Source organism: Melopsittacus undulatus, chromosome 1 (genome assembly GCF_012275295.1).
Source record: "Melopsittacus undulatus isolate bMelUnd1 chromosome 1, bMelUnd1.mat.Z, whole genome shotgun sequence".
Classification (NCBI taxonomy): Eukaryota; Metazoa; Chordata; class Aves; order Psittaciformes; family Psittaculidae; genus Melopsittacus; species Melopsittacus undulatus.
The window spans coordinates 35,904,712-35,927,306 of record NC_047527.1 but is presented as its reverse complement, the minus strand read 5'-3'; the positions used below and the strand labels follow the sequence as shown (position 1 = coordinate 35,927,306).

At 47.9% G+C, this 22,595-nt stretch overlaps 1 protein-coding gene and 14 non-coding genes across 15 annotated transcripts in view; 1 reads left to right on the top strand and 14 right to left on the bottom strand.

The window, feature by feature from the left end:
* Positions 1–22,595, top strand: part of DNAJC5B (DnaJ heat shock protein family (Hsp40) member C5 beta) — a 42,564-nt gene that overhangs the window by 14,301 nt on the left and 5,668 nt on the right. The window contains exons 3-4 of the mRNA XM_005150779.3: positions 17,644–17,857; positions 21,817–21,991. Coding sequence (XP_005150836.1) covers positions 17,644–17,857; positions 21,817–21,991 — 389 coding nt within the window. The remainder of the gene's footprint in view (positions 1–17,643; positions 17,858–21,816; positions 21,992–22,595) is intronic.
* Positions 736–808, bottom strand: TRNAA-AGC (transfer RNA alanine (anticodon AGC)). Its single transcript has one exon. It is a non-coding gene; the product is annotated as a tRNA-Ala (tRNA).
* TRNAY-GUA (transfer RNA tyrosine (anticodon GUA)) lies at positions 1,141–1,228 on the bottom strand. Its single transcript is given in 2 exon segments — positions 1,141–1,176; positions 1,192–1,228. It is a non-coding gene; the product is annotated as a tRNA-Tyr (tRNA).
* On the bottom strand, positions 1,974–2,046 carry TRNAA-AGC (transfer RNA alanine (anticodon AGC)). The gene has a single exon. It is a non-coding gene; the product is annotated as a tRNA-Ala (tRNA).
* TRNAY-GUA (transfer RNA tyrosine (anticodon GUA)) lies at positions 2,380–2,467 on the bottom strand. The gene is given in 2 exon segments: positions 2,380–2,415; positions 2,431–2,467. It is a non-coding gene; the product is annotated as a tRNA-Tyr (tRNA).
* On the bottom strand, positions 3,213–3,285 carry TRNAA-AGC (transfer RNA alanine (anticodon AGC)). Its single transcript has one exon. It is a non-coding gene; the product is annotated as a tRNA-Ala (tRNA).
* Positions 3,618–3,705, bottom strand: TRNAY-GUA (transfer RNA tyrosine (anticodon GUA)). Its single transcript is given in 2 exon segments — positions 3,618–3,653; positions 3,669–3,705. It is a non-coding gene; the product is annotated as a tRNA-Tyr (tRNA).
* TRNAA-AGC (transfer RNA alanine (anticodon AGC)) lies at positions 4,451–4,523 on the bottom strand. The gene has a single exon. It is a non-coding gene; the product is annotated as a tRNA-Ala (tRNA).
* On the bottom strand, positions 4,857–4,944 carry TRNAY-GUA (transfer RNA tyrosine (anticodon GUA)). The gene is given in 2 exon segments: positions 4,857–4,892; positions 4,908–4,944. It is a non-coding gene; the product is annotated as a tRNA-Tyr (tRNA).
* On the bottom strand, positions 5,690–5,762 carry TRNAA-AGC (transfer RNA alanine (anticodon AGC)). Its single transcript has one exon. It is a non-coding gene; the product is annotated as a tRNA-Ala (tRNA).
* On the bottom strand, positions 6,095–6,182 carry TRNAY-GUA (transfer RNA tyrosine (anticodon GUA)). The gene is given in 2 exon segments: positions 6,095–6,130; positions 6,146–6,182. It is a non-coding gene; the product is annotated as a tRNA-Tyr (tRNA).
* TRNAY-GUA (transfer RNA tyrosine (anticodon GUA)) lies at positions 7,333–7,420 on the bottom strand. The gene is given in 2 exon segments: positions 7,333–7,368; positions 7,384–7,420. It is a non-coding gene; the product is annotated as a tRNA-Tyr (tRNA).
* TRNAY-GUA (transfer RNA tyrosine (anticodon GUA)) lies at positions 8,572–8,659 on the bottom strand. Its single transcript is given in 2 exon segments — positions 8,572–8,607; positions 8,623–8,659. It is a non-coding gene; the product is annotated as a tRNA-Tyr (tRNA).
* TRNAY-GUA (transfer RNA tyrosine (anticodon GUA)) lies at positions 9,810–9,897 on the bottom strand. Its single transcript is given in 2 exon segments — positions 9,810–9,845; positions 9,861–9,897. It is a non-coding gene; the product is annotated as a tRNA-Tyr (tRNA).
* Positions 11,049–11,136, bottom strand: TRNAY-GUA (transfer RNA tyrosine (anticodon GUA)). The gene is given in 2 exon segments: positions 11,049–11,084; positions 11,100–11,136. It is a non-coding gene; the product is annotated as a tRNA-Tyr (tRNA).

Sequence of the window (22,595 nt, the reverse complement as noted above, 5' to 3'; positions counted from 1 at the left end):
CACTGCCCAGGACCTCGCCCATTGCACACTCACCCAACACTGCCCAAGCTGCAGTGCAGTAGGATGCCTCCATTCCAACAGCCTGATTCAAACAGCCTCGGCTCAATTCTCACAACATTTGCTCAACCCTTTAGCCCGTCACATCTTCCAAATGCACAAACAGAATGGATACACAACCTCCTGGGATGTCATCAACACGCGGACTCTCCTCAACACCAAACTCGCCATCCTTAAGTTCTTCTCCTGCTTCCCTTGATTCACTGCCACTGGATTGCCTTTTGCCCTCCCATCAGGTTCTAGGCAAATGGACACATATTCCTTGAGTCCGTAACCTACTCCTGCAAGATGAGAAAAAACATACGTAAGCCCTCCAAACTCTGTCTGCGAGCAGAAAATGCCCGCTTTTCTGAGACCATCCGCAAAGAGAAATCTCTCAATTTCATGGTGGTTATTTTGGTGTCTCTGCTGTGTGGCTGCTCAAATTCAACCATGTCTATCCTCCGCGGGGCACTGCGGATCTGCATACAGTGCTGGAGATGACATTTGACGGCGGGCAATCAAAGCGGGAGAAGATAAATTCCTATGTTAAGCTGCTGTTACTACGTTTAATGCAGTCGTGTATGTCACCCTGCTCTGTAAAAGCCAGGCATTTCATCATCATTTCCCCAGAACCTAATCAGGAGATAGAACCCCCAGGAAAGGGCCCATTATCCAGGCAAGTGAAATGAAAAGCTCTGGAGAATGCGGGCATCGATCCCGCTACCTCTCACATGCTAAGCGAGCGCTCTACCACTTGAGCTAATTCCCCAGCCCGTGGCCTTGCCCTGAGGTCCTCTCCCCTCCCAGGCACACAGGCCTGACCCAGCCTCTCCAGCAACCAAAGCCTGGGTCTCCCATCCACCTGGCTCCCACGGTCCCAGCCACCGAACTCCGTTTTCAGCTAGTGGTGACTGCTGACAACTCATGGTGTTGCTCAGGTGCCACTGTCCCCTGCCCAGGGTTCACCAGAACTGCTTTGCTTGGTTCATCTTCCTCAGCAAGGGCAAGAGCTGAAGGCTGTGCAGGCCTTGAAGGTGAGGCAAGTGGGCAGGGCCAAAAGGCAGAGGTGCCCCAGGGCGTGTTCCAGAGCCAAAAGGGCACTCCTTCGAGCCGGAGTTGAACCAGCGACCTAAGGATGGCCGTGCAAGGAGCCTACAGTCCTCCGCTCTACCAGCTGAGCTATCGAAGGAATCATGGGGCACTGCCCAGGACCTCGCCCATTGCACACTCACCCAACACTGCCCAAGCTGCAGTGCAGTAGGATGCCTCCATTCCAACAGCCTGATTCAAACAGCCTCGGCTCAATTCTCACAACATTTGCTCAACCCTTTAGCCCGTCACATCTTCCAAATGCACAAACAGAATGGATACACAACCTCCTGGGATGTCATCAACACGCGGACTCTCCTCAACACCAAACTCGCCATCCTTAAGTTCTTCTCCTGCTTCCCTTGATTCACTGCCACTGGATTGCCTTTTGCCCTCCCATCAGGTTCTAGGCAAATGGACACATATTCCTTGAGTCCGTAACCTACTCCTGCAAGATGAGAAAAAACATACGTAAGCCCTCCAAACTCTGTCTGCGAGCAGAAAATGCCCGCTTTTCTGAGACCATCCGCAAAGAGAAATCTCTCAATTTCATGGTGGTTATTTTGGTGTCTCTGCTGTGTGGCTGCTCAAATTCATCCATGTCTATCCTCCGCGGGGCACTGCGGATCTGCATACAGTGCTGGAGATGACATTTGACGGCGGGCAATCAAAGCGGGAGAAGATAAATTCCTATGTTAAGCTGCTGTTACTACGTTTAATGCAGTCGTGTATGTCACCCTGCTCTGTAAAAGCCAGGCATTTCATCATCATTTCCCCAGAACCTAATCAGGAGATAGAACCCCCAGGAAAGGGCCCATTATCCAGGCAAGTGAAATGAAAAGCTCTGGAGAATGCGGGCATCGATCCCGCTACCTCTCACATGCTAAGCGAGCGCTCTACCACTTGAGCTAATTCCCCAGCCCGTGGCCTTGCCCTGAGGTCCTCTCCCCTCCCAGGCACACAGGCCTGACCCAGCCTCTCCAGCAACCAAAGCCTGGGTCTCCCATCCACCTGGCTCCCACGGTCCCAGCCACCGAACTCCGTTTTCAGCTAGTGGTGACTGCTGACAACTCATGGTGTTGCTCAGGTGCCACTGTCCCCTGCCCAGGGTTCACCAGAACTGCTTTGCTTGGTTCATCTTCCTCAGCAAGGGCAAGAGCTGAAGGCTGTGCAGGCCTTGAAGGTGAGGCAAGGTGGGCAGGGCCAAAAGGCAGAGGTGCCCCAGGGCGTGTTCCAGAGCCAAAAGGGCACTCCTTCGAGCCGGAGTTGAACCAGCGACCTAAGGATGGCCGTGCAAGGAGCCTACAGTCCTCCGCTCTACCAGCTGAGCTATCGAAGGAATCATGGGGCACTGCCCAGGACCTCGCCCATTGCACACTCACCCAACACTGCCCAAGCTGCAGTGCAGTAGGATGCCTCCATTCCAACAGCCTGATTCAAACAGCCTCGGCTCAATTCTCACAACATTTGCTCAACCCTTTAGCCCGTCACATCTTCCAAATGCACAAACAGAATGGATACACAACCTCCTGGGATGTCATCAACACGCGGACTCTCCTCAACACCAAACTCGCCATCCTTAAGTTCTTCTCCTGCTTTCCTTGATTCACTGCCACTGGATTGCCTTTTGCCCTCCCATCAGGTTCTAGGCAAATGGACACATATTCCTTGAGTCTGTAACCTACTCCTGCAAGATGAGAAAAAACATACGTAAGCCCTCCAAACTCTGTCTGCGAGCAGAAAATGCCCGCTTTTCTGAGACCATCCGCAAAGAGAAATCTCTCAATTTCATGGTGGTTATTTTGGTGTCTCTGCTGTGTGGCTGCTCAAATTCATCCATGTCTATCCTCCGCGGGGCACTGCGGATCTGCATACAGTGCTGGAGATGACATTTGACGGCGGGCAATCAAAGCGGGAGAAGATAAATTCCTATGTTAAGCTGCTGTTACTACGTTTAATGCAGTCGTGTATGTCACCCTGCTCTGTAAAAGCCAGGCATTTCATCATCATTTCCCCAGAACCTAATCAGGAGATAGAACCCCCAGGAAAGGGCCCATTATCCAGGCAAGTGAAATGAAAAGCTCTGGAGAATGCGGGCATCGATCCCGCTACCTCTCACATGCTAAGCGAGCGCTCTACCACTTGAGCTAATTCCCCAGCCCGTGGCCTTGCCCTGAGGTCCTCTCCCCTCCCAGGCACACAGGCCTGACCCAGCCTCTCCAGCAACCAAAGCCTGGGTCTCCCATCCACCTGGCTCCCACGGTCCCAGCCACCGAACTCCGTTTTCAGCTAGTGGTGACTGCTGACAACTCATGGTGTTGCTCAGGTGCCACTGTCCCCTGCCCAGGGTTCACCAGAACTGCTTTGCTTGGTTCATCTTCCTCAGCAAGGGCAAGAGCTGAAGGCTGTGCAGGCCTTGAAGGTGAGGCAAGTGGGCAGGGCCAAAAGGCAGAGGTGCCCCAGGGCGTGTTCCAGAGCCAAAAGGGCACTCCTTCGAGCCGGAGTTGAACCAGCGACCTAAGGATGGCCGTGCAAGGAGCCTACAGTCCTCCGCTCTACCAGCTGAGCTATCGAAGGAATCATGGGGCACTGCCCAGGACCTCGCCCATTGCACACTCACCCAACACTGCCCAAGCTGCAGTGCAGTAGGATGCCTCCATTCCAACAGCCTGATTCAAACAGCCTCGGCTCAATTCTCACAACATTTGCTCAACCCTTTAGCCCGTCACATCTTCCAAATGCACAAACAGAATGGATACACAACCTCCTGGGATGTCATCAACACGCGGACTCTCCTCAACACCAAACTCGCCATCCTTAAGTTCTTCTCCTGCTTCCCTTGATTCACTGACACTGGATTGCCTTTTGCCCTCCCATCAGGTTCTAGGCAAATGGACACATATTCCTTGAGTCCGTAACCTACTCCTGCAAGATGAGAAAAAACATACGTAAGCCCTCCAAACTCTGTCTGCGAGCAGAAAATGCCCGCTTTTCTGAGACCATCCGCAAAGAGAAATCTCTCAATTTCATGGTGGTTATTTTGGTGTCTCTGCTGTGTGGCTGCTCAAATTCATCCATGTCTATCCTCCGCGGGGCACTGCGGATCTGCATACAGTGCTGGAGATGACATTTGACGGCGGGCAATCAAAGCGGGAGAAGATAAATTCCTATGTTAAGCTGCTGTTACTACGTTTAATGCAGTCGTGTATGTCACCCTGCTCTGTAAAAGCCAGGCATTTCATCATCATTTCCCCAGAACCTAATCAGGAGATAGAACCCCCAGGAAAGGGCCCATTATCCAGGCAAGTGAAATGAAAAGCTCTGGAGAATGCGGGCATCGATCCCGCTACCTCTCACATGCTAAGCGAGCGCTCTACCACTTGAGCTAATTCCCCAGCCCGTGGCCTTGCCCTGAGGTCCTCTCCCCTCCCAGGCACACAGGCCTGACCCAGCCTCTCCAGCAACCAAAGCCTGGGTCTCCCATCCACCTGGCTCCCACGGTCCCAGCCACCGAACTCCGTTTTCAGCTAGTGGTGACTGCTGACAACTCATGGTGTTGCTCAGGTGCCACTGTCCCCTGCCCAGGGTTCACCAGAACTGCTTTGCTTGGTTCATCTTCCTCAGCAAGGGCAAGAGCTGAAGGCTGTGCAGGCCTTGAAGGTGAGGCAAGGTGGGCAGGGCCAAAAGGCAGAGGTGCCCCAGGGCGTGTTCCAGAGCCAAAAGGGCACTCCTTCGAGCCGGAGTTGAACCAGCGACCTAAGGATGGCCGTGCAAGGAGCCTACAGTCCTCCGCTCTACCAGCTGAGCTATCGAAGGAATCATAGGGCACTGCCCAGGACCTCGCCCATTGCACACTCACCCAACACTGCCCAAGCTGCAGTGCAGTAGGATGCCTCCATTCCAACAGCCTGATTCAAACAGCCTCGGCTCAATTCTCACAACATTTGCTCAACCCTTTAGCCCGTCACATCTTCCAAATGCACAAACAGAATGGATACACAACCTCCTGGGATGTCATCAACACGCGGACTCTCCTCAACACCAAACTCGCCATCCTTAAGTTCTTCTCCTGCTTCCCTTGATTCACTGACACTGGATTGCCTTTTGCCCTCCCATCAGGTTCTAGGCAAATGGACACATATTCCTTGAGTCCGTAACCTACTCCTGCAAGATGAGAAAAAACATACGTAAGCCCTCCAAACTCTGTCTGCGAGCAGAAAATGCCCGCTTTTCTGAGACCATCCGCAAAGAGAAATCTCTCAATTTCATGGTGGTTATTTTGGTGTCTCTGCTGTGTGGCTGCTCAAATTCATCCATGTCTATCCTCCGCGGGGCACTGCGGATCTGCATACAGTGCTGGAGATGACATTTGACGGCGGGCAATCAAAGCGGGAGAAGATAAATTCCTATGTTAAGCTGCTGTTACTACGTTTAATGCAGTCGTGTATGTCACCCTGCTCTGTAAAAGCCAGGCATTTCATCATCATTTCCCCAGAACCTAATCAGGAGATAGAACCCCCAGGAAAGGGCCCATTATCCAGGCAAGTGAAATGAAAAGCTCTGGAGAATGCGGGCATCGATCCCGCTACCTCTCACATGCTAAGCGAGCGCTCTACCACTTGAGCTAATTCCCCAGCCCGTGGCCTTGCCCTGAGGTCCTCTCCCCTCCCAGGCACACAGGCCTGACCCAGCCTCTCCAGCAACCAAAGCCTGGGTCTCCCATCCACCTGGCTCCCACGGTCCCAGCCACCGAACTCCGTTTTCAGCTAGTGGTGACTGCTGACAACTCATGGTGTTGCTCAGGTGCCACTGTCCCCTGCCCAGGGTTCACCAGAACTGCTTTGCTTGGTTCATCTTCCTCAGCAAGGGCAAGAGCTGAAGGCTGTGCAGGCCTTGAAGGTGAGGCAAGTGGGCAGGGCCAAAAGGCAGAGGTGCCCCAGGGCGTGTTCCAGAGCCAAAAGGGCACTCCTTCGAGCCGGAGTTGAACCAGCGACCTAAGGATGGCCGTGCAAGGAGCCTACAGTCCTCCGCTCTACCAGCTGAGCTATCGAAGGAATCATGGGGCACTGCCCAGGACCTCGCCCATTGCACACTCACCCAACACTGCCCAAGCTGCAGTGCAGTAGGATGCCTCCATTCCAACAGCCTGATTCAAACAGCCTCGGCTCAATTCTCACAACATTTGCTCAACCCTTTAGCCCGTCACATCTTCCAAATGCACAAACAGAATGGATACACAACCTCCTGGGATGTCATCAACACGCGGACTCTCCTCAACACCAAACTCGCCATCCTTAAGTTCTTCTCCTGCTTTCCTTGATTCACTGCCACTGGATTGCCTTTTGCCCTCCCATCAGGTTCTAGGCAAATGGACACATATTCCTTGAGTCCGTAACCTACTCCTGCAAGATGAGAAAAAACATACGTAAGCCCTCCAAACTCTGTCTGCGAGCAGAAAATGCCCGCTTTTCTGAGACCATCCGCAAAGAGAAATCTCTCAATTTCATGGTGGTTATTTTGGTGTCTCTGCTGTGTGGCTGCTCAAATTCATCCATGTCTATCCTCCGCGGGGCACTGCAGACCTGCATACAGTGCTGGAGATGACATTTGACGGCGGGCAATCAAAGCGGGAGAAGATAAATTCCTGTGTTAAGCTGCTGTTACTACGTTTAATGCAGTCGTGTATGTCACCCTGCTCTGTAAAAGCCAGGCATTTCATCATCATTTCCCCAGAACCTAATCAGGAGATAGAACCCCCAGGAAAGGGCCCATTATCCAGGCAAGTGAAATGAAAAGCTCTGGAGAATGCGGGCATCGATCCCGCTACCTCTCACATGCTAAGCGAGCGCTCTACCACTTGAGCTAATTCCCCAGCCCGTGGCCTTGCCCTGAGGTCCTCTCCCCTCCCAGGCACACAGGCCTGACCCAGCCTCTCCAGCAACCAAAGCCTGGGTCTCCCATCCACCTGGCTCCCACGGTCCCAGCCACCGAACTCCGTTTTCAGCTAGTGGTGACTGCTGACAACTCATGGTGTTGCTCAGGTGCCACTGTCCCCTGCCCAGGGTTCACCAGAACTGCTTTGCTTGGTTCATCTTCCTCAGCAAGGGCAAGAGCTGAAGGCTGTGCAGGCCTTGAAGGTGAGGCAGGTGGGCAGGGCCAAAAGGCAGAGGTGCCCCAGGGCGTGTTCCAGAGCCAAAAGGGCACTCCTTCGAGCCGGAGTTGAACCAGCGACCTAAGGATGGCCGTGCAAGGAGCCTACAGTCCTCCGCTCTACCAGCTGAGCTATCGAAGGAATCATAGGGCACTGCCCAGGACCTCGCCCATTGCACACTCACCCAACACTGCCCAAGCTGCAGTGCAGTAGGATGCCTCCATTCCAACAGCCTGATTCAAACAGCCTCGGCTCAATTCTCACAACATTTGCTCAACCCTTTAGCCCGTCACATCTTCCAAATGCACAAACAGAATGGATACACAACCTCCTGGGATGTCATCAACACGCGGACTCTCCTCAACACCAAACTCGCCATCCTTAAGTTCTTCTCCTGCTTCCCTTGATTCACTGACACTGGATTGCCTTTTGCCCTCCCATCAGGTTCTAGGCAAATGGACACATATTCCTTGAGTCCGTAACCTACTCCTGCAAGATGAGAAAAAACATACGTAAGCCCTCCAAACTCTGTCTGCGAGCAGAAAATGCCCGCTTTTCTGAGACCATCCGCAAAGAGAAATCTCTCAATTTCATGGTGGTTATTTTGGTGTCTCTGCTGTGTGGCTGCTCAAATTCATCCATGTCTATCCTCCGCGGGGCACTGCGGATCTGCATACAGTGCTGGAGATGACATTTGACGGCGGGCAATCAAAGCGGGAGAAGATAAATTCCTATGTTAAGCTGCTGTTACTACGTTTAATGCAGTCGTGTATGTCACCCTGCTCTGTAAAAGCCAGGCATTTCATCATCATTTCCCCAGAACCTAATCAGGAGATAGAACCCCCAGGAAAGGGCCCATTATCCAGGCAAGTGAAATGAAAAGCTCTGGAGAATGCGGGCATCGATCCCGCTACCTCTCACATGCTAAGCGAGCGCTCTACCACTTGAGCTAATTCCCCAGCCCGTGGCCTTGCCCTGAGGTCCTCTCCCCTCCCAGGCACACAGGCCTGACCCAGCCTCTCCAGCAACCAAAGCCTGGGTCTCCCATCCACCTGGCTCCCACGGTCCCAGCCACCGAACTCCGTTTTCAGCTAGTGGTGACTGCTGACAACTCATGGTGTTGCTCAGGTGCCACTGTCCCCTGCCCAGGGTTCACCAGAACTGCTTTGCTTGGTTCATCTTCCTCAGCAAGGGCAAGAGCTGAAGGCTGTGCAGGCCTTGAAGGTGAGGCAAGGTGGGCAGGGCCAAAAGGCAGAGGTGCCCCAGGGCGTGTTCCAGAGCCAAAAGGGCACTCCTTCGAGCCGGAGTTGAACCAGCGACCTAAGGATGGCCGTGCAAGGAGCCTACAGTCCTCCGCTCTACCAGCTGAGCTATCGAAGGAATCATAGGGCACTGCCCAGGACCTCGCCCATTGCACACTCACCCAACACTGCCCAAGCTGCAGTGCAGTAGGATGCCTCCATTCCAACAGCCTGATTCAAACAGCCTCGGCTCAATTCTCACAACATTTGCTCAACCCTTTAGCCCGTCACATCTTCCAAATGCACAAACAGAATGGATACACAACCTCCTGGGATGTCATCAACACGCGGACTCTCCTCAACACCAAACTCGCCATCCTTAAGTATTTCTCCTGCTTCCCTTGATTCACTGACACTGGATTGCCTTTTGCCCTCCCATCAGGTTCTAGGCAAATGGACACATATTCCTTGAGTCCGTAACCTACTCCTGCAAGATGAGAAAAAACATACGTAAGCCCTCCAAACTCTGTCTGCGAGCAGAAAATGCCCGCTTTTCTGAGACCATCCGCAAAGAGAAATCTCTCAATTTCATGGTGGTTATTTTGGTGTCTCTGCTGTGTGGCTGCTCAAATTCATCCATGTCTATCCTCCGCGGGGCACTGCGGATCTGCATACAGTGCTGGAGATGACATTTGACGGCGGGCAATCAAAGCGGGAGAAGATAAATTCCTATGTTAAGCTGCTGTTACTACGTTTAATGCAGTCGTGTATGTCACCCTGCTCTGTAAAAGCCAGGCATTTCATCATCATTTCCCCAGAACCTAATCAGGAGATAGAACCCCCAGGAAAGGGCCCATTATCCAGGCAAGTGAAATGAAAAGCTCTGGAGAATGCGGGCATCGATCCCGCTACCTCTCACATGCTAAGCGAGCGCTCTACCACTTGAGCTAATTCCCCAGCCCGTGGCCTTGCCCTGAGGTCCTCTCCCCTCCCAGGCACACAGGCCTGACCCAGCCTCTCCAGCAACCAAAGCCTGGGTCTCCCATCCACCTGGCTCCCACGGTCCCAGCCACCGAACTCCGTTTTCAGCTAGTGGTGACTGCTGACAACTCATGGTGTTGCTCAGGTGCCACTGTCCCCTGCCCAGGGTTCACCAGAACTGCTTTGCTTGGTTCATCTTCCTCAGCAAGGGCAAGAGCTGAAGGCTGTGCAGGCCTTGAAGGTGAGGCAAGTGGGCAGGGCCAAAAGGCAGAGGTGCCCCAGGGCGTGTTCCAGAGCCAAAAGGGCACTCCTTCGAGCCGGAGTTGAACCAGCGACCTAAGGATGGCCGTGCAAGGAGCCTACAGTCCTCCGCTCTACCAGCTGAGCTATCGAAGGAATCATGGGGCACTGCCCAGGACCTCGCCCATTGCACACTCACCCAACACTGCCCAAGCTGCAGTGCAGTAGGATGCCTCCATTCCAACAGCCTGATTCAAACAGCCTCGGCTCAATTCTCACAACATTTGCTCAACCCTTTAGCCCGTCACATCTTCCAAATGCACAAACAGAATGGATACACAACCTCCTGGGATGTCATCAACACGCGGACTCTCCTCAACACCAAACTCGCCATCCTTAAGTTCTTCTCCTGCTTCCCTTGATTCACTGACACTGGATTGCCTTTTGCCCTCCCATCAGGTTCTAGGCAAATGGACACATATTCCTTGAGTCCGTAACCTACTCCTGCAAGATGAGAAAAAACATACGTAAGCCCTCCAAACTCTGTCTGCGAGCAGAAAATGCCCGCTTTTCTGAGACCATCCGCAAAGAGAAATCTCTCAATTTCATGGTGGTTATTTTGGTGTCTCTGCTGTGTGGCTGCTCAAATTCATCCATGTCTATCCTCCGCGGGGCACTGCGGATCTGCATACAGTGCTGGAGATGACATTTGACGGCGGGCAATCAAAGCGGGAGAAGATAAATTCCTATGTTAAGCTGCTGTTACTACGTTTAATGCAGTCGTGTATGTCACCCTGCTCTGTAAAAGCCAGGCATTTCATCATCATTTCCCCAGAACCTTAATCAGGAGATAGAACCCCCAGGAAAGGGCCCATTATCCAGGCAAGTGAAATGAAAAGCTCTGGAGAATGCGGGCATCGATCCCGCTACCTCTCACATGCTAAGCGAGCGCTCTACCACTTGAGCTAATTCCCCAGCCCGTGGCCTTGCCCTGAGGTCCTCTCCCCTCCCAGGCACACAGGCCTGACCCAGCCTCTCCAGCAACCAAAGCCTGGGTCTCCCATCCACCTGGCTCCCACGGTCCCAGCCACCGAACTCCGTTTTCAGCTAGTGGTGACTGCTGACAACTCATGGTGTTGCTCAGGTGCCACTGTCCCCTGCCCAGGGTTCACCAGAACTGCTTTGCTTGGTTCATCTTCCTCAGCAAGGGCAAGAGCTGAAGGCTGTGCAGGCCTTGAAGGTGAGGCAGGTGGGCAGGGCCAAAAGGCAGAGGTGCCCCAGGGCGTGTTCCAGAGCCAAAAGGGCACTCCTTCGAGCCGGAGTTGAACCAGCGACCTAAGGATGGCCGTGCAAGGAGCCTACAGTCCTCCGCTCTACCAGCTGAGCTATCGAAGGAATCATAGGGGCACTGCCCAGGACCTCGCCCATTGCACACTCACCCAACACTGCCCAAGCTGCAGTGCAGTAGGATGCCTCCATTCCAACAGCCTGATTCAAACAGCCTCGGCTCAATTCTCACAACATTTGCTCAACCCTTTAGCCCGTCACATCTTCCAAATGCACAAACAGAATGGATACACAACCTCCTGGGATGTCATCAACACGCGGACTCTCCTCAACACCAAACTCGCCATCCTTAAGTTCTTCTCCTGCTTCCCTTGATTCACTGACACTGGATTGCCTTTTGCCCTCCCATCAGGTTCTAGGCAAATGGACACATATTCCTTGAGTCCGTAACCTACTCCTGCAAGATGAGAAAAAACATACGTAAGCCCTCCAAACTCTGTCTGCGAGCAGAAAATGCCCGCTTTTCTGAGACCATCCGCAAAGAGAAATCTCTCAATTTCATGGTGGTTATTTTGGTGTCTCTGCTGTGTGGCTGCTCAAATTCATCCATGTCTATCCTCCGCGGGGCACTGCGGATCTGCATACAGTGCTGGAGATGACATTTGACGGCGGGCAATCAAAGCGGGAGAAGATAAATTCCTATGTTAAGCTGCTGTTACTACGTTTAATGCAGTCGTGTATGTCACCCTGCTCTGTAAAAGCCAGGCATTTCATCATCATTTCCCCAGAACCTAATCAGGAGATAGAACCCCCAGGAAAGGGCCCATTATCCAGGCAAGTGAAATGAAAAGCTCTGGAGAATGCGGGCATCGATCCCGCTACCTCTCACATGCTAAGCGAGCGCTCTACCACTTGAGCTAATTCCCCAGCCCGTGGCCTTGCCCTGAGGTCCTCTCCCCTCCCAGGCACACAGGCCTGACCCAGCCTCTCCAGCAACCAAAGCCTGGGTCTCCCATCCACCTGGCTCCCACGGTCCCAGCCACCGAACTCCGTTTTCAGCTAGTGGTGACTGCTGACAACTCATGGTGTTGCTCAGGTGCCACTGTCCCCTGCCCAGGGTTCACCAGAACTGCTTTGCTTGGTTCATCTTCCTCAGCAAGGGCAAGAGCTGAAGGCTGTGCAGGCCTTGAAGGTGAGGCAGGTGGGCAGGGCCAAAAGGCAGAGGTGCCCCAGGGCGTGTTCCAGAGCCAAAAGGGCACTCCTTCGAGCCGGAGTTGAACCAGCGACCTAAGGATGGCCGTGCAAGGAGCCTACAGTCCTCCGCTCTACCAGCTGAGCTATCGAATGTATTATATGGAAATTCATATCTCATGGGTTCAGCCTGAGATTTTCGGTCTGTGTCTCCTGTCTTCTTTTGTTCCCAGGTCTACTCCCTGGTTTGTAGATGTGAGAAGCTGAAAAATCTTTTACTTTGTGTAAACACTTTTTAGCAACAACTAAAACGTTAATGTGTTATTTACATTGTTCTTATCCTAAATCCTAACGACAGCGCTATACCTGTTACTACGAAAAAAATTGTCTCTTTCTTCTGTAACCAATATAATATCCACTTCTTCTACAGCATCTATATTATGTCCATGTCCCACACTTTTACATCATTTCTTGTCTTTTGATATGTACACACAAATACTCTCGTAGGCTATGATCCATCCTTCTAACATACCACTTGAGCTCATGTAATTGATGACTTTTGGCTCCATCTCTCATAGTAGTCTTTCTGAGCAAGAAAGATGGTGTGTGCTGTTGCATTGTTGAATGCTCAGGCCAGTTCTGTGTTTATCACTGCACTTTGACCAGTTACACCAAAATTCATCCTTCATGAATCTAGATGTTTTTTATTGAAATACTGATGGTATGGCTGATTTTTTCTGGGGTGAAATTCCAGAACGTTGTAGGTGGCCTCTGTCTTATGCACTTGCCAATACTATCCCCCCACCTTGCCATTCAACTACCCAGCTTCAGGCCAGATCTCTGGGTGGTATTCTTAATAGTTGGTTTTAACCTTAAACAAGAGCTAAAACACATTCAGGAGACTGTAGTAGGATTATGTTGGTTTGAACATCCCAAGGATATTCAAAGTTTTCAAGAGCTGTTGTAACTAGCCTAGAGGTGAAAGGGAAGATGGGAGAAGGTATCTCCCCATTAGATTGGCTCTGGAGGAAAAAAGGCAAAAGCTGTAATTATTAACAGTTTCCAATAGATGTCTCCCAAAGTACGGAGATGACACTAATGCTGAGTACAAATACCAGATTAGTCTCATGACCAGGACTTTAGAATCATAGAACCATAGAATACTTAGGGTTGGAAAGGACCTTAAGATCATCTAGTTTCCAACCCCTCTGCCATGGGCAGGGACACCTCACACTAAACCATGTGTTTAATACTATCATAGTGTTACTTAGTACAGGAAAATTATAAACTTCACCTAACATCAGGATGTGATAAACAACACGAGGGGGTACATACACAGCAAGTAAGCTGATAAACAATGGAACTCTGTGAACATGAGCAACAACTCTGAGAGCAAATAACATTGTCATCAGTGACTATTAAAGTAATAACATTAATGCTTATAAAAAAACATGTTTTAAGACGCTGTGGTCAGATCTGTTATGTCAAACCCTCGAGCCCCATACTGGGCACCAAAAAGGACTGTTGTGATTTAACCCAACAGGCAGTTAAACACCATACAGCCATTTGCTCACTCCCCCCACCAGTGAGATGGGGAAAGGAACTGACCCAAAAAAACAAAAAAAAAAAAAAAGAAAATTTTGTGGGTTGAGATAAAGTCAGTTAAATGAGACAGAAAAATAAAGGAATAAAAAAATAATAACAACAGCAATAATAACAATAATTATAGAATTAGAATATACAAGTGATGCACAATGCAATTGCTCACCACCAGTTGACTGATGCCCAGCTAGTTCTCAAGCAGCAACCCCCAGCCAGTTTTCCCCTAGTATATATAGTTAACATGGCATCATATGCTATGGAATACCCCTTTGGGCAGTTTGGCCCAGGTCTGGTGACAGTGTCTCCTACCAGTTTCTTCTATCCTTCAACCTGTTCAGTAGTGCAGTGTGAGGAGCAGAAACATCCTTGACTTGTTGTAAAACTGCTTAGCAACAACTAAAACATGAATCTGTTATCAATGTTATTCACCTCCTAAATCCAAAACACAGCACTATACTGACTATGACAAAGAAAATTAACTGTACCTCCTGAAGCCAGGACAGACACATTATTAAAGATGCCATCAATCACATGCTGAGCAAAGAGAAAATGCCATCCCTGGATCAAGAGCCCATACTGCTCTTGGTGCAGCCCCAGATGCTCCAATTTTTCATGAACACCTATCATAGGTACCTCTGACAAGGCAAGGAAATGAAAAGCTCTGGAGAATGCGGGCATCGATCCCGCTACCTCTCACATGCTAAGCGAGCGCTCTACCACTTGAGCTAATTCCCCAGCCCGTGGCCTTGCCCTGAGGTCCTCTCCCCTCCCAGGCACACAGGCCTGACCCAGCCTCTCCAGCAACCAAAGCCCGGGTCTCCCATCCACCTGGCTCCCACGGTCCCAGCCACCGAACTCCGTTTTCAGCTAGTGGTGACTGCTGACAACTCATGGTGTTGCTCAGGTGCCACTGTCCCCTGCCCAGGGTTCACCAGAACTGCTTTGCTTGGTTCATCTTCCTCAGCAAGGGCAAGAGCTGAAGGCCGTGCAGGCCTTGAAGGTGAGGCAAGTGGGCAGGGCCAAAAGGCAGAGGTGCCCCAGGGCGTGTTCCAGAGCCAAAAGGGCACTCCTTCGAGCCGGAGTTGAACCAGCGACCTAAGGATGGCCGTGCAAGGAGCCTACAGTCCTCCGCTCTACCAGCTGAGCTATCGAAGGAATTACAAGGCTGTGTTTGACATCCTTTCATACTCCATTCCACAACCCTATTTCTCCCTGTGCAAGATACTTTCCTGATTCCAAATGTTGCTCCCTTCTCATACTACCCCTACAGCACAGTCTGTTCTGATCTTATGTCTGACCTTAAGCCTCCTACTGACAGAGGTCATTCTTCTGAGTGTATTTACCTGACTTCATTTCCAGAAGTGCCGTACACATCTTGTGGCATGGCTATTACCCTGCTTGTTGTCATTTTTCTCTCTAAAACATGTCACATTGATTGCTGCTCTGGAGGTCTGAAGTGGTCAGTGGTCCTGAGGTGGTGAAGGAGACCTTTTATCACAAAATAAATTTGAATGGACATAAATCCTTGTGTTTTGTATGGGAACTAGCCAACAAACTCCTGTGTTCACTCTCCATTTTTTGGCTTCTTCCTTTTTCCGTACTCATAGTGAACCACGATTAGCACATAACTAGGAATATCACTTTCCCAGGGACCCATAGCGAAGCATCTAAATTGCTCATAATTCATGCTAAGTCACATAGTTCTTGTCCTTACTTTTACTGTTTTTTGAGTTGGACCTAGCAGAGTGTTTTTTCTCACTCCTGTGAATTCTTCTACCAGCATATAGATGTCCTTCCCATTACTAAATCATCTCCAGTTAGTATATGTCATCTTGGTCTGCAGGGAGTTGTTTTGTTAATGTGGTTTTTTTTTTAGTGAGGGCAGTTTTCCCAAAATCAAAATCAGAACATACTTTTTGTTAACTATGTTGAAAGTAATTCTGTTAGTATTCTAAAATAACACTAAGTAAGGTGAGTGAGCAGCTGATGTTTTTCATCTTTTGGAAACTTCATTTTGTTCAAATTCTTATTTTTATGAGATTTGGGGGATATGGAAAGGGCAGAAGATGTCTTTTTGTATGTGGGAAAAGGAAGGATGGCAGGAGACTGATTGTCCCATGACTGCTACCACACATAGGTTTTGAAAGTAATACCTCTCCCATTTTTTGCTTTTTAAGACTAATTGCAGGCTTGTTTTCAGCTAAGAAAAGGGATAGATTGCATAAGCTACCTAAATACTTGGATGGCATGTGATGTCATTAGTCATGCAAGACTTAGCTTGTTTTTCCAGTTCTCCATTTTTTATTATGTTTAAGGTACCACATGCACAGTATAGTAAATATAACCAAAATTGAAGCTCTTCACTTTATTGGAGACATATTTAAGGAGCTCTGTATGATCTATGAGAAGATGACTGGAGTTCAGCATACAGAACTGAAGAGATTGTTAGCAGAGGTGGTTCCCAGGCTCATATCAGTCTTGATACTGGCAGAATTATGTCCGAAGCAGGAATTGTCATCAGGAGCAAAGCAGTTATATTTCACTGGGGGAATATCTTCTACTGGGACTCAGTGGAAAGTCAAGCAGGACTCCACCCTGAGGATAAATTCGTTAGGGGAAGAGTGGGAGCTCTGCCTTTACACCACAAATAGTATTTTGGGGCATAATGGTCCTGAAACACTCAGAACGAATATTTACAAAATGCAATGCATCACAGTTATTTAAAACGCGACTAAATCACTTTTGATGCCACCAGAGGTCAGCACTAGTCATTAAATACATGTCTTGGGAAAATCTTATTGCCAGTTCTCCAAAGGGAGTGGTGACTTCTGAAAAGATACACTTCTGTCTATGCTTGTTTTGCAAGTACATGTGAGCTCATACTGCCAATGCTTCAACATAGTTGGAAACAAACCCTTTTTTCTGTAAGCTTTTCTTCCCCAGTGCTGTTTCTGAGCTAACAGTCCCACACTCTTCCTGTCAAGCTGTATCTGCCCTTGGATGCCATAGCACTGAGTATAGTCGGGGGGGGCGGGGCGGGAAGTGGTACTGAGCCGTGTCCTAACAAAGGCTTCCCACCAGCATAAACAGCCCAAAGTTACTGATGATCAGCTTCCACTGCTTTAAGGACTGTCTCAGAAATGCACCTGTGGAGAGCTAGGTCCAGAGAAAAGCACATATAACTGGGCCTAATTCACTGTGCTTTCCCACATGTGCTTCAGAATCTTCCTTTATATTGCAGCTCATACCTGTGTTTCCAGACAGAAACACTGTCTGGGCTTCTGCAAATACAGGTACTGATCACAAAATTTTAATAGAGCTACTTTTGGTAGGCAATCAAATACAAAATTTGTTATAAAGAAGACAGTGATGATGGCATAAGCAGTGTGATCATCCTGGTTTTAAACAACCTTTAGAAAGTCTTTATCTTTGTTGAAACCTGCTAAATGATGTAAATCAGTTGACAGCCATAATGAAACAAATGCCTGCGCTTTATTATCATGCTGCAATCTGTGCTTTCAGGATTTTCACTGTCTGCTTTAACATGGTAGCTGACTAGGTACCCATACAAAAAGTTCATGCTTATTGTAATAGAACAGTTTTTTACTGAAATTTTCATGTTCGGTCATTTTGTGTCACTTTTCTTCCACCGAGTATATCAGGGCTGGAAAAAAGAATGCTGAATTCACTGTTCAGAATTATTATATCTCCATTAAAATCTACTTTGTAATGTTTTCTAAGTGTCTGTATGCCTAAATATCTGCATGCAGACATGCATATGACTTATTTTCTTTTTGCTTTGTTTTGGTTTTCCTATTTAAGAAAACTGGCTCTGAAATACCATCCCGACAAGAACCCAGACAATCCAGAGGCTGCAGAAAAATTTAAAGAGATTAACAATGCTCATGCAACATTGACTGATCTGTCCAAGAGAAACATATATGACAAGTATGGATCCTTAGGGCTCTATGTGGCAGAACAGTTTGGTGAGGAAAATGTTAACACCTACTTCATGCTCTCAAGCTGGTGGGCAAAGGTAAGCCATTATTTTCTGTTGGAAATCAAACGTTGCAATGCACACAACTCTATAAACAAGGAACCCCCTGAAAAATGATCTCTCTACAAGCTTAACAAATAGTACAATATGATTCTAAACCACTACTGAAAGCTTAATTAAACGACATTATCTGAAAAATCAACAGTGGCAGAATCATAGAACCATAGAATCACAGAATCACAGAATCATAGAATAATTAGGGTTGGAAAGGACCTTAAAATCATCTAGTTCCAACCCCCTAAGCTCAGAATAGAGCTAATATTGAATGTTTTCCTTTTTAGCTTGCTAAATAGTTAAATAGGGTGCATGTTTTGTAACACTTTCAGACATTAATCAGATTTGAATCTAGCGCTCCAGGTTAATTTTGAGTTTCTTTTCAGTAATGACTAAATAAAAATGACTCATTGTTCAAAAACGGGAAGTCCCACTTATGTGACAACCAGTTAATAACTTATTACAGCACAAATTTAGCTGTGTTCTTTGCTATATATAGCACATAGCGTAAGCAAACAATAATATATAACACTGTGATTATGGTGTCATATGTGCCCTGATGAGGGGGTGAGAGAAAGGAAGTGGAAGAAAAGGTGGAGTGGAGGAAGAGAGTAGGAAAGGAAGAAAATGATACATCAAAAACGGGCATATTGCTCAAGGAAGAAAGCTCATCATGGGCTGTTCTCATCATAAAAGAGTTGTTAGTGTACTTTATTATATCACTGGTGTCTTCTGATGTTTGCATATGTCAAAATTGAGTGTTTCTGCAAATACTCAAATGTTACAGAAATGCAACAAACCAGTGTTATTGCAAATGTGCAAAACCTGTGTTGTCCCCACCTCTTTCCACCAACACAGCACAGGAAAGCAAGGCTCTGCTGGAGTGCATAGGAAAATTATCTGTACTGTGTGCAGCAAGCACAGCTTTGATCTGAGAACCATAGAACATGGATTCCTGTACTCATCAAAGATCAGTGCTCCACTGCCCTGCAGCCCCCTTTCAAACTGAGAAGTCACTTGGGCACTTTGTGAGAAGCCACAATTTGTCTGCTGAATCAGAATGAGACAGCAACTTCTCAGATGCAGAACAGTGAATAAAAATAATGAATAAGATACTGGTGTTTAAATTACACTTGCAAAGGCACAGTTGCCTCCAGGCTAGAGGCTGCTCACTTGCAGCTGCTGTAGCTGGCTCCTGCTGCAGGCTGGACTCCCCACTACAGCCACTGTGTTCTCCTGCTGCATCATTCCCTCTTTTCTTTGCTGTTCACCCTCTCCTTTGGTCTCCTTGTCACAGTTCAGATGCCAGGAAGCATTGCCTTAGAGCTGACTACTATTAACAGTCTTGGCAAGCAAAGTTTTTCAAAATAAGATAAATCACAGTTTGCTGCTCTTTTTAGCTTGTATTTCCCCTTCTTCTTACTGATCTTTATTGGAAATTTTATGGAGTATAAAATCCTCTGTGATTAGAAAATCCAGAACAGAAATAACTGCTGTGGCTTTGACTCATAAGGAGAGCAGTGGACAGTACAGAAAGCAGCTAGTAAGTACCTAATAGTTAAAAGAGGAATGTGTGGACTGTTTCAAGGTAGCTGTATTCCAGAGGTGAGACAACATATCCTGAATATCCCAGCAGAAGTTATCACTGTGTCCTGGTTTTTAAGAATTCTGTATAAAAAATACAAAATCTCCATAGAGACTTCTTTGAGGATTGTCACAGGTAATCTCTCTACCCCTCCCCCAACCCAAAATCTTGCCACCTCCAAAGCATGAACAGGCCATCCAAGTGGGTTTTTTTTTTTTTTTTTGCAAGCTGAGCTCATTATTCCTCATCTTCTTTTAACTCATGTACAAATGCTGGGTCATTTTCAGATTTTTCTAGTGACTATCACAATACTGTTTGAGCCTAAGACATTATCTGAAGATGACCTCTGGACTCCTAATTTCCTCCATTCTGACAGAAGACAATAGGGACTATAGCTTTCACACATTATCTTCCTCTTCAACTAGGAACATTCCTAGTAAATCCTCTTCCCTAGCACACTCATACACAGAAGATCAGACAATTGTGAGGTGTATCATTAGAAGTAAGAAAACTCAAAAGAAAGGAGAAATGCAAAGTGAAAATTACTTTTTTTTGAAGTGCCAGACTCCTTAGCAGGCATATTAAACTGAGAACATACTGACATAGGTAATGGTAACTTTAACTCCTTCTCCACTGGCCAGCATAGGGTTTGGCTGGTTGTTTTAGCAAAAATCAATTCTCTCTCTTCCATGAAAAGAGTTTATTGATCACATCAATAAACATTTACTATGATAATGTAAACACAAGAAATCTTGAAATATTTAAGGTATCATGATTAAATGTAAGGGGTATTTTCCTCTGTACATTTCTATTCTTTTTTCATACTATCCATTGTGGCTATTCATTATCCATTATGGCATCAATGCTAAACAATCAGGTAACTTATTTTAGGACTTAAAATATTTAGAATAGGTTTGGGTGTACCTTAGAAGGAAAACATTTTAAAACAGTCAGAGTCCTTCATTTATAAGTACCTTGCTCACACTTGATGCATGTCTATATTAATATTAGGCATGTAAATAGTCTTATTACATTCAGAGATGCTTCAGTTGGCCTGCACTAACATTGTCAAACTGAGTGTTATTTACATAGCTTCATTGTCAAAGTTTGACAATACCCTGACGTTTGTGTTTGCTTTCTTCTTCAGCAGCATGTTTTTTTGAATATACTGAATAACTAGTAAAGTGCAGACTATATAACTATAATGCTAAAGTCTGGCTATACCTCCAAACTACTTATACCTGGTGGCCACAAAGCTGTGCTGGCCTTACATACACATTCCACATATCAGCTTTGATTTTCAGAAATGCCACTGTCTTTCCTTTGATCTTATGCCACTATGCCCAAGGAGAGATGTGGAGGTTTCTTCTTTACCGCAAATAACTTGAGTCAGGAGCATGGGGTAGCAGTGTCAGCATAAGGGCTCCTCTTCTGCAGGTCCCCCAATCCACTGCTGTGACACAGCACACAGCCCCCAGCTGAGGAGCTGTCTATGTACCCAGGCAGTGACTTGGTCTGGAGGAAGAAGAGATCTGTAAGTTAAGTTTTCTGGCTGTTCAATCTGGCTGTTCAATCTCTGGTCTCGGCCCCAGGCAGTTGTGCTGGCTCTGCTGAAGCCTCTGTGCTTTGTGTCAAAGGGACAGGAGTGGGCAGAGGGTGATGAGAACTTCTTGGTGCCTGAGTCCCAGATCAGGAAAGGCAGACCAAGGTGTCTAATTTAGGAGATGTCACCTGTGTGCTCTGGGACAGGCTAATGGAGAGAGCAGGACGCCTCCAATGGGCAATTCAAATCCTCCTGAGGCTGAATCACCCTCTGGAAGGATTTCCAACTGCCCATTGACTGTGGGGAGCTCATGGAGGCTACAGTCCTAATTTGGATGCCTTATTCCAGTGTCTAAAGTTACGTGGGATGCATCTGGGTCTTCACTTCTTTTTCTCTCAGCTTTGTTATTGACAAGAACCTGCCAGTAAATAAGTGTTTGCGAAAACGATCTTGGGCAAATGAGTCATTTTTAAGATGGAAATGAGTCATTTTGAGGTGGGTGGGGTTTTGCATACTGCCTGGAAGCTTTTCCTGAGGAACAGCCTCTGAAGACAGACTTCCAGAAGTTGAGAATGTGGGGGCCTATTGGTTGGTGTCTTCTTTTTGGATGTGGTCCTTAAGTGGCAAATAGGAGCTCATGGGTGAGGACTTTGGAAGACCTGGACCTTGTTCGGGCACTTGGCCAGCAGCTGGACACCTCTGAGTGCCAAGCACTTGGGAACTTGAGCTCCTTTGACAATCTGCCTTCTGCAGGCTGCTAAGAGTTTGAGGAAGGCCATTGCTCACAGGGTTTTCCTCCCTCTGTGTTTAACCCAGGGCCTGTTTGCAGTCTGTGGCCTGCTGACAGGCTGCTACCTCTGCTGCTGTCTCTGCTGCTGCTGCAACTGCTGCTGTGGGAAGTGTAAACCCAAAGCACCCGAAAGGGAAGAGCAGGAGTTTTGTGTGTCTCCAGAAGATTTGGAAGAGCAAATTAAGAATGACATGGAAAGAGGTGTGTATTATGGGGGCATACTGTGTGGCAAAGCTGTTCACCACAATCTTTAAAGCCTGTAGGCCAGATGTTTTGCTCACGATGCTGAGGCTGGTCCAGACATCAGTGGAGATGTGCCAGTTCACTCTAGCTAACACCGTGACCTGATGAACTTCCCAAGTTGCGTGTTAATGAAAACTTATGGCACTAACAAATATCTCCTGTATCATTAGAAGGTCTCAAGGCTCATCTTAAGCAATGATGTTCACTCTCTAGCTCCCATATCCACACTGTTTCATATCCTGGATCCCATACTTATACATTAGATCTGACTGGACTGGTGCTTGCCACATCTGATCCACCTGAATAAACTGTCATTCAGGTTTTCTTCATGTATCATTTATGGCTGGCTGTGGTGGGCCAACTGTATCCACCCAATAAAAGGCTTCAAGAGAAGATGCAAAGTCTTCAGCTGTAAGGTTGTGCAGTAACCTAACAGAGTTCTCATGGGAGTTGCTGCAGCCTCAGAACTGCTCACTCTCTTCTGCACTGACAGTAGCCATTATGCTGCCTTACCAGGAGCCAGATCTTGGACATGACCCAGATGAAAACTAATCCTCTCAAA